General features: G+C 35.8%; 2 protein-coding genes across 2 annotated transcripts; both read left to right on the top strand.

Moving 5' to 3' along the window:
• Positions 1-459: 459 nt before the first annotated feature.
• On the top strand, positions 460-5390 carry LOC139885154 (phospholipid-transporting ATPase 1-like). Its single transcript, XM_071869098.1, has 8 exons — positions 460-2059; positions 2166-2472; positions 2733-3423; positions 3519-3642; positions 3761-3980; positions 4130-4588; positions 4681-4889; positions 5341-5390. Exons 1-8 carry the CDS (start codon positions 460-462, stop codon positions 5388-5390), a joined length of 3660 nt encoding a protein of 1219 aa, XP_071725199.1.
• Positions 5391-9378: 3988 nt separating this feature from the next.
• On the top strand, positions 9379-13618 carry LOC139885153 (phospholipid-transporting ATPase 1-like). The gene is made up of 7 exons (XM_071869097.1): positions 9379-10876; positions 10976-11282; positions 11499-12189; positions 12280-12403; positions 12512-12731; positions 12857-13315; positions 13408-13618. The coding sequence occupies exons 1-7, from the start codon at positions 9379-9381 to the stop codon at positions 13616-13618; spliced, it is 3510 nt and encodes a 1169-aa protein (XP_071725198.1).
• The last annotated feature ends 787 nt before the right edge of the window (positions 13619-14405 follow it).

Raw genomic sequence — 14405 nt, 5'->3', positions numbered from 1 at the left:
CGTTCGTTAGCCACTTCCATCTCTTCCGATAAAACTTTTTTTTTTTGTTTTGTTTGAGAGTTCTCTTCGATTAATTTCCAGATTTTGTCTATTATCTATTGTGTCGGCATATCGAAGAACACTTTGAATTTCGTGGTGTTCATCAAGCAATCCCAATTTCAATTGAAATCAGAAGATCCCAATTTCAATTTTGAATCCCGTTTTAATCAAAATCGATGATGGATACTTCTATGGCTATGGTCTGTGGTGTGATCGATTCTCGTCGGCGATGGCGGCATAGATCTGGGTTGTCTTCAATGACATTTTAGTTTAAGTCTGTATTTTGAGCTTGGGGTTTGTTTGATTGTTCTTCTGAATTTGATCGAATATCATCTGCCATCTGGGTGTGTGTTTTCCATATGTTTGTTGAAAGTTGAATGTAGGATTCTGAAAAAAGAGGGGATTGATCTGTTATAGATTATGAACTCCCCACGTCCTCTGTTAGATGAATCACCCACAACTCCAGGCCGTCCTGCTCAAGATTTCGATTTTGCTACGATTCCGGTTATCTCCGATCCACTCAGTTTTAGTACAATGCAAGTTGATAATTCATTCAGTATTGAACCTTCCGTCAATGCACCATCTCGACGCAGCATACAATCTAGAGGTTCTGGTGGAAATCATATCAGGGAAGTGAGTTTTGGTGATTTGGGATCGAAGCAGGTTCGGCACGCTTCGAGGGGAAATGACTCTGAGATTTTTAGTGCGTCACAGGCTCAGAAAGAGATTGAAGATGAAGATGCTCGTTTCGTTTATATAAATGATGTTGCCAGGTCAAATGAAAGGTTTGAATTTGCTGGGAATTCCATTCGAACTGCTAAGTATTCGTTCATCACCTTCTTGCCCAAGAATATATTTGAACAGTTTCATAGAGTTGCGTACATATATTTTCTCATCATATGTATTCTCAATCAGCTCCCTCAGCTTGCTGTCTTTGGTCGGGGAGCTTCTGTTTTGCCATTGGCTTTTGTTCTAGCAGTTACAGCCATTAAGGATGCGTATGAGGATTGGAGACGACACAAAGCTGATAAAATCGAGAATAATCGGTTTGCTTCTGTTTGGGTTGATAATCAGTTTCAACAAAAGAAGTGGAAGGATATTAAAGTTGGTGAAGTCATCAAAGTTCATGCAAATGAAACTCTTCCTTGTGATATCGTGCTTCTCTCAACTAGTGACCCAACTGGAGTTGTATACGTGCAAACTATAAATTTGGATGGAGAGTCAAACTTGAAGACCCGATATGCCAAGCAGGAAACTTTATCGAACAAAGAGCAATTTATCGGGTTGGTGAAATGTGAGCAACCAAACAGGAATATATATGGATTTCAAGCAACCATGGAAATTGAAGGAAAAAGGCTCTCGCTTGGACCTTCCAATATTATTCTTCGAGGCTGTGAGCTTAAGAATACTTCTTGGGCAATTGGTGTTGTTGTCTATGCTGGCTGTGAGACCAAAGCCATGCTTAACAACTCAGGGGCCCCATCTAAGAGAAGCCGACTCGAGACTCGAATGAATTTTGAGATACTTATCCTCTCATCTTTTCTTGCCATTTTGTGTACAATTGTCGCTACTTGTGCTGGTGTCTGGTTAAGGCTGAACAATGATAAGTTGGATTCTATTGTTTTCTATCACAAAAAGAACTACTCCAAGCCAAGAGTGGATAACTATAAGTTTTATGGATTGGGGTTGGAGATATTTTTCACATTCCTCATGGCGATTATCGTTTTCCAAATCATGATTCCCATTTCTTTATATATTTCAATGGAGCTGGTCCGGGTTGGTCAGGCTTCCTTTATGGTTCATGATACGCAGATGTATGATGAGGCCTCGAATGCTGCCTTCCAGTGCAGGGCATTGAATATAAACGAAGATTTAGGGCAAATAAAATATGTGTTCTCTGACAAAACTGGGACTCTTACTGAGAACAAGATGGAATTCAGAAATGCAAGCATTTGGGGAGTAGATTACAGCAATCAGAAAGCCGACTCATCGAATAAGCAAGCTGGACACTTTGTTGAAGGTACAGTTAAAAACTTCATTTTTCTTTTTCTTTTTTTCTAAAAAAAAAGAAATCATTTTTTGCTATTCTTTTAGAAACTAATTATTATTTCCATACTTTGTATCAGAATATGGAGTAGTCTTTAGGCCAAAGATGAAAGTGGCAACTGATCCTGAACTTTTGCGACTCCTGAAAAGTGGAAAGGACACAGAGGAAGGCAGACGTGTTCATGATTTCTTCACAGCACTGTCAGCTTGTAATACAATTGTGCCTCTTGTTCTAGATACATCTAATCCCAATGAGAAGCTAATAGATTACCAAGGAGAGTCTCCAGATGAACAAGCACTTGTTTACGCAGCTGCTGCCTATGGCTACATGCTCATGGAACGAACTTCTGGCCACATTGTCATTAATGTACAGGGAGAAAGGCAAAGGTAAGCGATTTACGGAATTGCCTGGTAATAGTTTTCTGTCACAAAAGGGAACATGATTATTCTTAGAGCATAATTGTGGTCTTTGTAGGAATACAAAAATATAGGTTGCATTTGAGAAAAAACAAATAAGGTTTATTCGTATAATTTCTCAAAGATTCGCTTAAGTTTGCTCTGGACCTATTTGGAGAAGTCTGGTTTCTATTTACGAAAAGTTGGCTTAAATGATGTATCTTATTGTTGTTGTTGCTTCATTCATGTAGGTTAAATGTTTTGGGTCTACATGAGTTTGACAGTGACCGAAAGCGGATGTCAGTTATTTTGAGATTCCCTGACAAGAGCGTAAGAGTATTTGTAAAAGGTGCCGATACTTCCATGTTAAATGTGATTGACAAATCCTTGAACACAAACATAATCCGTGAAACCGAGAGACATCTCCATGCTTACTCTTCACTTGGCCTGAGAACACTTGTCATCGGGGTGCGAGACCTGAGTGCTTCGGAATTCGAACAATGGCATCCTTCTTTCGAGGCAGCTAGCACTGCTTTACTAGGAAGGGCTGCTAAACTTCGTAAGGTGGCCAACAATGTGGAAAATTACGTTTGTATCCTTGGTGCTTCTGCTATAGAGGATAAACTGCAAAAAGGCGTGCCAGAAGCTATCGAGTCTTTAAGGGTAGCTGGGATCAGAGTGTGGGTTTTAACTGGTGATAAGCAAGAAACTGCTATATCGATTGGATACTCTTCCAAGCTTCTTACTAACAAGATGACACATATTATAATTAACAGCAACTCTAAAGATTCGTGTAAGAAATGCTTAAAAGATGCAATTACCTTGTTGAAGAAACGAAATAATACAGCTCATCATGATCAAGAAGATGGTGTAACTTCAGCGGCCTTGATCATTGATGGTTCCAGCCTTGTTTATATTCTCGACTCGGAACTCGAGGAAGAGGTACTTATGAACACGTCACATTGTTAAATCTTAAGTTTTGTATTTATTATTAGTAGTGTATTTTATTGTATGCTAATGTAGTTCGAAATTCGCAGCTCTTTGAATTGGCCAGCCAATGTTCTGTCGTGCTGTGTTGCCGTGTAGCTCCATTTCAAAAAGCTGGAATTGTTGCCCTTGTGAAGAACATGACTTCTGACATGACCCTTGCCATAGGAGATGGTAATTACTGTTTTCTTGATTACCTTAAAAGAAAATGAACCAATTTCTGTATTTCGATAAAATACAAGGATTGAATTTGAACGTCTTCCCTTTTTCTTTTTTTTTTTCGTTTTGACAGGTGCTAATGATGTTTCGATGATCCAAATGGCTGATGTGGGAGTTGGCATTAGTGGCCAGGAAGGTCGTCAAGCTGTAATGGCCTCAGACTTTGCAATGGGGCAATTCAGATTCATAGTTCCTCTTCTATTAGCCCATGGCCACTGGAATTACCAACGAATGGGATACATGATATTATACAATTTTTACAGGAATGCAGTCTTTGTTTTGGTGCTCTTCTGGTGAGTAAATTTCATTAAAGGCCTTGGGGTTTGTAATGTCCTACACTTTAGTCCTTCATGTTTCAAATCTTACAAATTTCCCCCTACATTACGAAACTCCTGCATTATGGTAAAGCTTAAGGTGCCTTGTTTTATTTTTACTGTTTCAGGTATACGCTGTATACATGTTTTACCTTGTCAACTGCGATAAATGAATGGAGTAGCATGTTGTATTCCATAATCTACACGGCGGTCCCTACAACTGTTGTTGCTATTATGGACAAGGACCTCTGTCGAAGAACTCTTCTAAGACATCCTCAGTTATACGGAGCTGGACATAGAGAAGAGTGCTACAACAAGACATTGTTTTGGTTTACAATGATGGACACTTTATGGCAAAGCATAGTTATCTTCTTTATCCCTCTCCTTACGTACTGGAAGACCGACATCGACGGGCCTGGTCTTGGCGATCTCTGGACGATTGCCTGTTGTATTGTGGTTAACTTGCATTTGGCCATGGATGTTGTCCAGTGGAACTGGATTACTCATGCTGCTATCTGGGGATCCATATTTGCCACGTGGATTTGTGTGATGGTCATGGATGCTGTTCCGTCATTAGCCGGTTACTGGTAAGTCTGTCGTCCTCTTACTTCAAAAATTCCATATTTTACATCGACTCCCTGACGCTCTGAAAATTAACTGTGAAATTGTATTTTTGCAGGGCTTTCTTCATGGTGATAAAGAAGGTATCATTTTGGTTGTGTTTGCTTGCCATCATTGTAGCTTCCCTTGTTCCCCGTCTTGTCGTAAAAGTACTGTGTCAATTGTATTATCCTAGTGACGTTCAAATATCAAGAGAAGTGGAGAAGTTTGGGAACAGAACAAGTGGGGAAGAATTAGAAATGAACAACATGGACCATTCACAGAGATGTAAACAAAGACGATTTTTTCGTTTTTGTTGATAGTAACGTTTAGTTTCTTTTAGGATTCCAATTCTTTTTAGCTATCCTAAGGATAGAGTTGTACGCATTCGTACATCGACGGATCTAGCCGTTTTAAGCTAGCCCATGATATATGTAAACTAATGATTAATGTAACGTGAAAAATAGCGGCGGATCAGAATGTAAATATCGCCGTTTCTGAATATAATATATTAATAGACAATTCAATATATGTGGTATGAGTCCTTCCTCCAACCCAGCAATGGCTTCAATTTATTTTACTTTTAATCATATGTAGATACAAATGCAGGATGTAACTCATATCCGACGAAAAGGCTTTGAAACTTATGTTTTCCTGTAATGAAATTAGAGGCCGTGAGTTTGAGGGGAGGTTGAGCAACGACATTGAGTGATATGACAGACATTGAGTGATATGACAGGTTTTGGTGGTGGAATTGGTGGAATCGATGACACTGGATATTATTACTGACACGACGGGTGATGAGAACAGAGGAAAAAAAAAAATACAAGATTTCGAGGTTGGATCGAGTAGAAAGCTATACGTAGTCTTTCATTTCTCTGGTACCATATGATAGAAATAGATGTTTTGGGATTTTGATCATGTGTATTATTGAGTCATGAGGGTTCTCTATATATACGGATTACAGTGCAAGTATACAGTGGAAGAAGTGTAATTGAGGCATGAATTCTAAAACAATAGATTACGATACATTTAATGATAAAGTTAACCATGAAATATTTAGGATATTTGTTTGAGTTAAGATGCGTTTTGGAGATGTCTGGAGCAAAGCATGCTCCGAGACCGAAACAAACGCTCCCATATGTGCCATTAACTGCGACAATGCGCTGCGATGGGCTTCTCTATTACTCCCGGCCGTTACCAAGCACATTTTTGTTCATACTTACTCAGGGTGATTAGATGAGAATCATTGAGTTTGGTCCAAATTAAGTAGAAGATTAAGGTTGTTTGTTAGGCCAAATTAAAAGAAGGTATGCTAGCTTAATTGGATCTTAACAGCTAACTAACAAGTGGACGAGGCTTTAAATGGACCTCTGTTTAAATTAATGGACCTTGTAGCTTGGTTCCGTATACTTCCTCCTCCGTCTACGAATATATGTTTTTTTTATTTATTTTATTTATTTTTTTTTTATGTCTTTTGCATTTTAGTATTTTACACTATTCTTTTGATTTATTATTATTATATATTTTTTTATTATCATTATTGTTTAGATTTGATGTAGAAATTAAGATATTTTTTATGCTAATGAAAGTAGTTCCTATTTTATTTATCTTCAAAGAAAATTTCGATTGCTACAAGTTGTATTAGCTCAATATCGACTAATCATAAATTTCTTAAGCAGCCTTCAAAAAATAATTTTCTTAAGCAAGTTAACATACGCTAGCTTGTGTAGATAATTAAACATGACCTGGCCTATATTTTTAATAAAATCGTTTTTCAATCTGCTAATGCCAAGAATGCTTTGATCATTTCTTAGCATAGAAGAATCAATATTATTGCAAACTAAATTTAGGACCACCAATTCAAAGTAATTAAAATATATAGGACCCACACAAAAGGATTCCCTTCCCTCTAATTAAAATTTTCTTTTGTCAAGAGAAATTTAATTACCAAGGAAGGACAACTAATTACGTCAACGTAGATTTTAGTTGGATATGTCATATGTCTCCACGAATTTTAAATCCATATTTTTCAAATTTTAAGTTAAGAAAGTACTCTTCCGTCTCTAATTACTTTTTACCTGGATATTTGACGTACACTAAGACACTACAGTTAAAATTTTATAAATTAATAATGTTAGGATCGAAAAAATTTATTAATTTAGAAAATTATTAATTTATCGATAAATTAATAATTATTAATTTAAAGAGTTTTTAATTGATTCAATGTAATTCATATGACGTTGAATACTCTTCACAACTTTATGATACAATATAAAAATACAATACCTGAACTATTAAATACAATAAGAAAAGTTAGAGATGAGCTCCAAATAGACTTGAATTTTAAAGAAAAACAGACAACTATTGAATCATATTTTAATAGAATGCAATATTTTTTTTTCAGTTTTTATAAATTATTAATTTATAAATTTTTGGGATTAAAAATTATAAAAAGATCTCCCGAAAAATTATTATCTTATTATTTTATCGAATTTTTTAATTTTTTATATCGGCCCAAATCGAAACCGAAAAAAATTATTATTTTAAAAAATTTATTAATTTATCGAATATTAATTTAAAAAATTTTTGCTCTACATTGAATCTATGATCTATCTAAATAAAATTGTGCCTGTGAGTAAATAAACAAAAGTTTCAAAAGATGAGGTAGCTAAATTTCACGTGCTAAATTAAAAATACAGATTCTCAAAAAAAGTAAAAATTAAAACTACAGATTAAAAAACATAAACTCATTTTGTTGAGAAAATTTGTTTTAAATAACGTAGTTTTTAAAATTTACAGAAGAATTAATCTTCCATACTTTTCTTTTTCAGTCATCAATTTTAAAAATCATACTTTTTATACTTGAATCGACTTACATAAATAAATAAAATTAAATCCTCTATAAAACACTTTCAATTTAAAATTTCTAAATAAAAAATAAAAATGCTTGAACTAACTACAGTATTGACAATAACTTCACATTAACTAATTCAAATGAGCTGAAAAAAATGCACCTCTTGAGTCTTGATTCATTTCTAGAAGAACTCAAAAATAAATTTATGTATTTTTTTTTAGTTTAATTACTTCAAGTAATAAATTGATGGATTATGTATATACATACAATTGTATGGGAAATGGAAACGATGTGATCATTGATGATGTATGCAGTAATAGCAGTTATATGATGTGTTTGGGGGAGTAGTTGAGCTTTAATAATGGATTCCATTGGCCATTATTATACATAATATTTATTGCTTCTAGTCCCTGCATTTAATTTTTATCTATCTCCCCTCTCTCTCCATATACATTTTTTTAATCATAATTTTTGCTAATGCTTGATATATATATTTAGGCCTCCACGTGAATCCTCATCCTCGATAACAGTGAGTCTAATCTCTCGTTTCAATCGTCAGTATACGAAACGATAAAAAATTGGCCACAAATTTTTCCCATTTACAATGATCGATATATATATATATAAAGAGATAAATAGATTAAATTTTAAGAGTTCGTTAGTATAAAACTTTGGAGATAACTTTTTTTTAATGCATCAACCTCTCATAAGATATACCATGTAAGAGAAAGATATATCATAACTATTTGGTCATATCTTAGGAGATAAAATTCACGTGGAATGAATAATCAGGTCTAATAATTAAGTAATTTTTATTTTATGAATACGTGAGTTTAATTATTGGAGAATGAATTTTTAAAAGATAATTTGTAATATTATGTTAATAAAAAAATTAATTTGGAATTGAGATAACATTTTGATATGAGTCTTTTTTTTTGGATGTTTAAAATTTTAATACTGCAAGACAAGAAAGAAATTTATTTTTGATTAAGATTCGTAGTTTATAGAAAATACAAATACAGAAAAAAAAAATTAAGATTAGGGTGGAAAGAAAACAATTCCCAGAACTTGAGGGCAATTTTAGCAATTTGTTTTAAGAAAAAGTTTCCAGAAAATAAATATTTTTGAAGCGGCAGTCAAGCAGGTGCTTCTAGAAGAAATATATATATAAAAAAAGACTTTCTTGTCTGAAATGAAAGCTACGAACTGGAAAAGACTTTCATTCAATGAAAAATACAAAAAAAATTGATTTTTATTACATAAAATTTTCAATTACCATATGTTAATTATTGATTTGATTGTGTCCTCGCCATCCCATTACGACTCGTCCTTCAACCCTTTGTTCCTAATTCCTTGTTAAAGCCGCCCTCTCTCTCATCTTTCTCTCTCTAAGAGCATTCAACAATGTCTTTGACTTTATTACATCCTAACACGCTTAGTCAACCACCACCATTTCCACGATCTCAAACCCAAATTACAATTTATTATTATTTTCAGTTACTGTATAGTAGTAGTATTTCTCTATTTTTAACAACAAGGTCACAGCTTGATTACAACAACAAGTAAGTCTTATTATTGTCTCCTCTCTCACATCTGTCTGAAAATTATAAGCTAGTTCTGTTAGCTGTTTAGCTGTTGTTGTTGTGGTCCATTGTGTATGTAAATTAGTTAAAGTCTGTATTTTGAAGTTGGGATTTGTCTGTTCTTTGATTGAAAAAACATTTGCCATCTGGGTGTGTTTTCCATGTGTTTGTTGAAAGTTGACTTTAGGATTTTGAGAAAGAAGGGGTTGATCTGTTTTAGATTATGAACTCCCCACGCCCTCTGTTGCTTGAATCACCTACAACTCCTGGTCGTCCTGCTCAAGATTTCGATTTTGCTACGATTCCTGTTTTGTCCGATCCACTCAGTTTTGGTAGAATGGGTTCTAGAACCCAAGTTGAAAACCCATTCAGTATTGAACCATCCTTGAATTCATCATCTCGACGCAGCATACAATCGAGAGGTTCTGGTGGGAATTCTATCAGGGAAGTTAGTTTTGGTGATTTTGGATCGAAACCGGTTCGGTATGGTTCAAGGGGAAATGACTCTGAGTATTTTAGTACGTCCCAGAGTCAGAAAGAGATCGGCGATGAAGAAGCTCGTTTCGTTTATATAAATGATGTTGCCAGGTCAAATGAAAGGTTTGAATTTGCTGGGAATTCAATTCGAACTGCTAAGTATTCGTTCATTACATTCTTGCCCAAGAATCTATTTGAGCAGTTTCATAGAGTTGCGTACATATATTTTCTTATCATATGTATTCTTAATCAGCTCCCTCAGCTTGCTGTCTTTGGTCGGACAGCTTCTGTTTTGCCTTTAGCCTTTGTTCTAGCCGTTACAGCAGTTAAGGATGCGTATGAGGATTGGAGACGTCACAAAGCTGATAAAATCGAGAATAATCGGTTTGCGTCTGTTTTGGTTGATAATCAGTTTCAACAAAAGAAATGGAAGGATATCAAAGTTGGTGAAGTCATCAAAGTTCATGCCAACGAAACTCTTCCTTGTGATATCGTGCTTCTCTCAACTAGTGACCCAACTGGAGTTGTATACGTGCAAACGATAAATCTGGATGGAGAGTCCAATTTGAAGACTCGATATGCAAAGCAGGAAACTTTATTAAACAAAGAGAAAATTAGCGGTTTGGTGAAATGTGAGCAACCAAACAGGAATATATATGGATTTCAAGCAACCATGGAAATTGAAGGAAAAAGGCTCTCGCTTGGACCTTCAAATATTATTCTTCGAGGCTGTGAGCTTAAGAATACTTCTTGGGCAATTGGTGTTGTTGTCTATGCTGGCCGCGAGACCAAAGCCATGCTTAACAACTCGGGGGCCCCGTCTAAGAGAAGCCGGCTCGAAACTCTAATGAATTTCGAGATTCTTATCCTCTCCTCTTTTCTCGCCATTTTGTGTACAATTGTCGCTACTTGTGCTGGTGTCTGGTTGAAGCAGTATGATGATAAATTGGATTCTATAGTTTTCTATCATAAAAAGGACTACTCCGAGCCAAAAGTGGATAACTATAACTTTTATGGATTAGGATTGGAGATATTTTTCTCATTCCTCATGGCGGTTATCGTTTTCCAAATCATGATTCCCATTTCTTTATACATTTCAATGGAGCTGGTCCGGGTTGGTCAGGCTTCCTTTATGATTCGAGATATACAAATGTATGATGAAGCCTCAGATGCCACCTTCCAGTGCAGGGCATTGAATATAAACGAAGATTTAGGGCAAGTTAAATATGTGTTCTCTGACAAAACTGGCACTCTTACTGAGAACAAGATGGAATTTAGGAATGCAAGCATTTGGGGAGTAGATTACAGCAATCAGAAAGCCGACTCATCGAATGAGCAAGCTGGACACTTTGTTGAAGGTACAGTTAAAAACTTCATTTTTCTTAAAATATACTACTAATAATCGTCTTTTGTTTTTGCTCTTCTTTTCGAAACTAATTTTCCATTCTTTGTATTAGAATATGGCGTAGTCTTTAGGCCAAAGATGAAAGTGGAAACTGATCCTGAACTTTTGCAACTTCTAAAGAGTGGGAAGGACACAGAGGAAGGCAGACGTGTTCATGATTTCTTCACAGCACTGTCAGCTTGTAATACAATTGTGCCTCTTGTTCTAGATACATCTAATCCCAATGAGAAGCTGATAGATTACCAAGGAGAGTCTCCAGATGAGCAAGCACTTGTGTACGCTGCTGCTGCGTATGGTTACATGCTCATGGAACGAACTTCTGGCCACATTGTCATTAATGTACAAGGAGAAAGGCAAAGGTAAGCGATTTATGGATAATTGAATGGTAGTTGTTTCTGTTTCTACAGGGAGCATGATTATTCTTAAAGAAATATCCATGGTATTTGAGAAAACAAGGTTTATTCACATATTTTGTCAACTAAGAGTTGGCTTTTGAACTATTTGGAGCTGTCTGGATCTGTGACAAAATGGTTTAAAATATGTATCTTATTATTGTTTTTGCTTCGTTCATATAGGTTAAATGTTTTGGGCCTACATGAGTTTGACAGTGACAGAAAGCGGTTGTCAGTTATTTTGGGATTCCCTGACAAGAGCGTGAGAGTTTTCGTAAAAGGTGCTGATACGACCATGTTTAATGTGATTGATAAATCCTTAAACACAAACATAATCCGTGAAACCGAGAGACACCTCCATGCTTACTCTTCACTTGGTCTGAGAACTCTGGTCATTGGGATGCGAGACCTGAGTGCTTCGGAATTCGAACAATGGCATTCTTCTTTTGAGGAAGCTAGCACCGCTTTACTAGGAAGGGCCTCTAAACTTCGTAAGGTGGCCAACAAAGTGGAAAATTACATTTGTATCCTTGGTGCTTCTGCTATAGAGGATAAACTGCAAAAAGGGGTGCCGGAAGCTATTGAGTCTTTAAGAATAGCTGGGATCAAAGTATGGGTTTTAACCGGTGACAAGCAAGAAACTGCTATATCGATTGGATACTCTTCCAAGCTTCTTACTAACAAGATGAAACAGATTATAATTAACAGCAACTCTAAAGATTCGTGTAAAAGTTGTTTAAAGGATGCATTTGCCTTGTCGAAGAAGCTAAACAATGCTGCTCATCATAATCCAGAAGATGGTGTAACATCAGCAGCCTTGATTGTTGATGGTACCAGCCTTGTTTATATTCTCGACTCGGAACTTGAGGAAGAGGTACTTATGAACATGTCACATCGTTAAATCTTAAATTTTGTACTTATTAGCAGTGTATTATTGTATGCTGATGTAGTTTGAAATTTGCAGCTCTTTAAATTGGCCAGCCAATGTTCTGTGGTGTTGTGTTGCCGTGTAGCTCCATTTCAAAAAGCAGGAATTGTTGCCCTTGTGAAGAACTGGACTTCTGACATGACCCTTGCCATAGGAGATGGTAATTACTGTTTTCTTAATTACCTTAAAAGAAAAGGAATCGGTTACCGTATTTCGATAAAATACAAGGACGAATTTGAATGTCATTCCTTTTTTTCCCTTTTGACAGGTGCTAATGATGTTTCGATGATCCAAATGGCTGACGTGGGAGTTGGCATTAGTGGCCAAGAAGGACGACAAGCTGTAATGGCATCAGACTTTGCAATGGGACAATTCAGATTCATAGTTCCTCTTCTATTAGCCCATGGTCACTGGAATTACCAACGAATGGGCTACATGATATTATACAACTTTTACAGGAACGCAATCTTTGTTTTGGTGCTTTTCTGGTGAGTAAATTTCAGAAAAGTCCTGAAGTGTATAATATCTTACGTTATAGTCCTTAATGTTAAAAGTATTACAATGTAATGTGAAAATCATTCATTAAGGTGTTTGTTTTGTTGTTACTGTTCAGGTATACACTATATACTTGTTTTACTTTGACCACTGCGATCAATGAATGGAGTAGCATGTTGTATTCCATAATCTACACAGCGGTCCCTACAATTGTCGTTGCTATTATGGACAAGGACCTCGGTCGAAGGACTCTCCTAAGACATCCTCAATTATACGGAGCTGGACATAGAGAAGAGTGCTACAACAAGACATTGTTTTGGCTTACAATGCTGGACACTTTATGGCAAAGCGCTGTAATCTTCTTTATCCCTCTACTTGCGTATTGGAAGACCGACATCGACGGGCCCGGTCTCGGCGATCTCTGGACGATTGCCTGTTGTATTGTGGTTAACCTACATTTGGCCATGGATGTTGTCGAGTGGAACTGGATTACTCATGCTGCTATCTGGGGATCCATTTTTGCTACTTGGATTTGTGTCATGGTCATAGATGCTATTCCTTCATTAACCGGTTACTGGTATGTCAGTCCTCTTACTTCAAAATTTCCATATTCTATATATTTTTTCCCTGATGTTCTGAAAATTAACTGTCAAACTGGAACTTTTGCAGGGCTTTCTTCATGGTGGTAAAGAAGGTATCATTTTGGTTGTGTTTGCTTGCCATCATTGTAGGGTCCCTTGTTCCCCGTCTTGTCGTAAAAGTTCTGAGTCAATTGTATTGTCCTAGCGACGTTCAAATATGTCGAGAAGTCGAGAAGTTTGGGAACGGAACAAGCGGGGAAGAATTAGAAATGAACAACATGGAGCATATGCAGAGATAATGAACTGGAAGATTTTTGTTGATAGTAACGTTTAGATTTCTTAGGTTGCCGATTCTTTTTAGCTATCCGAAGGATAGAGTTGTACACATATGTAGAAGGATTGTATGTTTGCATTTGTTGTATTTATTCTTTCATATATAAAGTTCAATGTAAATTAGCATCATTTTTCTTTTGCTTCAGCACTTAACCAGACAACAGACAAAACTCAAATACACAGTTTGGCTCAATGAATTATATTGTTTCACTTTTCTTCATAGCCATTTTTAAGTTGAGCTTTGATAGCCATGGTATAAAACATAATCTTATCTGCAGCCTGCAGATATTCTTTATTGTTCCCTCCGTCTCAAAATACATGATGCATTTTCTATTGAAATATACATGAAAAAGAGGTAATATTCTTTATGTTTATACACGTTTCCAAGTAAAATAAACAAAATTATTTGGTAGGGAAAGAGAAAAGAGATATGAAGGAGTTGGTCAAATACGTAATACATAGACGTGTTATGCAATCTTAGAGATCATGCAATCAATGAATCAATCTAATCTTTATTTTCACCTTATAATGTGTCATGCTTTAAATAATGCCATATCCATTTGCCTTTTTTTAATGTAAAACAGAGAAAATGCAGTCATCTGGAAGAGTTAATTAGATTCATAAAAAGTCCAACTATAGATTCTAGTAACGTGCCTTGCTGTATAAGAGAAAACATATCAATCTTGATGAACAAGATTATTATTACAACTACAAAAAGTTAGAAGCTTCCACGAAGATGAGTAAAGGAAAATG

Source organism: Rutidosis leptorrhynchoides, unplaced genomic scaffold (assembly GCF_046630445.1).
Source record: "Rutidosis leptorrhynchoides isolate AG116_Rl617_1_P2 unplaced genomic scaffold, CSIRO_AGI_Rlap_v1 contig83, whole genome shotgun sequence".
Taxonomy (NCBI): domain Eukaryota; kingdom Viridiplantae; phylum Streptophyta; class Magnoliopsida; order Asterales; family Asteraceae; genus Rutidosis; species Rutidosis leptorrhynchoides.
This window is presented reverse-complemented; position numbering and strand designations above follow the sequence as displayed.

Bases quoted from the DNA above. Each gene is read 5' to 3' on its own strand.
- LOC139885154 (XM_071869098.1), top strand. From the start codon at position 460: ATGAACTCCCCACGTCCTCTGTTAGATGAATCACCCACAACTCCAGGC. The intron at 2,473-2,732 runs GTAAGCGATTTA...TCATTCATGTAG, and splicing joins GTACAGGGAGAAAGGCAAAG to GTTAAATGTTTTGGGTCTAC. The intron at 3,981-4,129 runs GTGAGTAAATTT...TTACTGTTTCAG, and splicing joins TTTGTTTTGGTGCTCTTCTG to GTATACGCTGTATACATGTT.
- LOC139885153 (XM_071869097.1), top strand. From the start codon at position 9,379: ATGGGTTCTAGAACCCAAGTTGAAAACCCATTCAGTATTGAACCATCC. The intron at 12,190-12,279 runs GTACTTATGAAC...TGAAATTTGCAG, and splicing joins ACTCGGAACTTGAGGAAGAG to CTCTTTAAATTGGCCAGCCA. The intron at 12,732-12,856 runs GTGAGTAAATTT...GTTACTGTTCAG, and splicing joins TTTGTTTTGGTGCTTTTCTG to GTATACACTATATACTTGTT.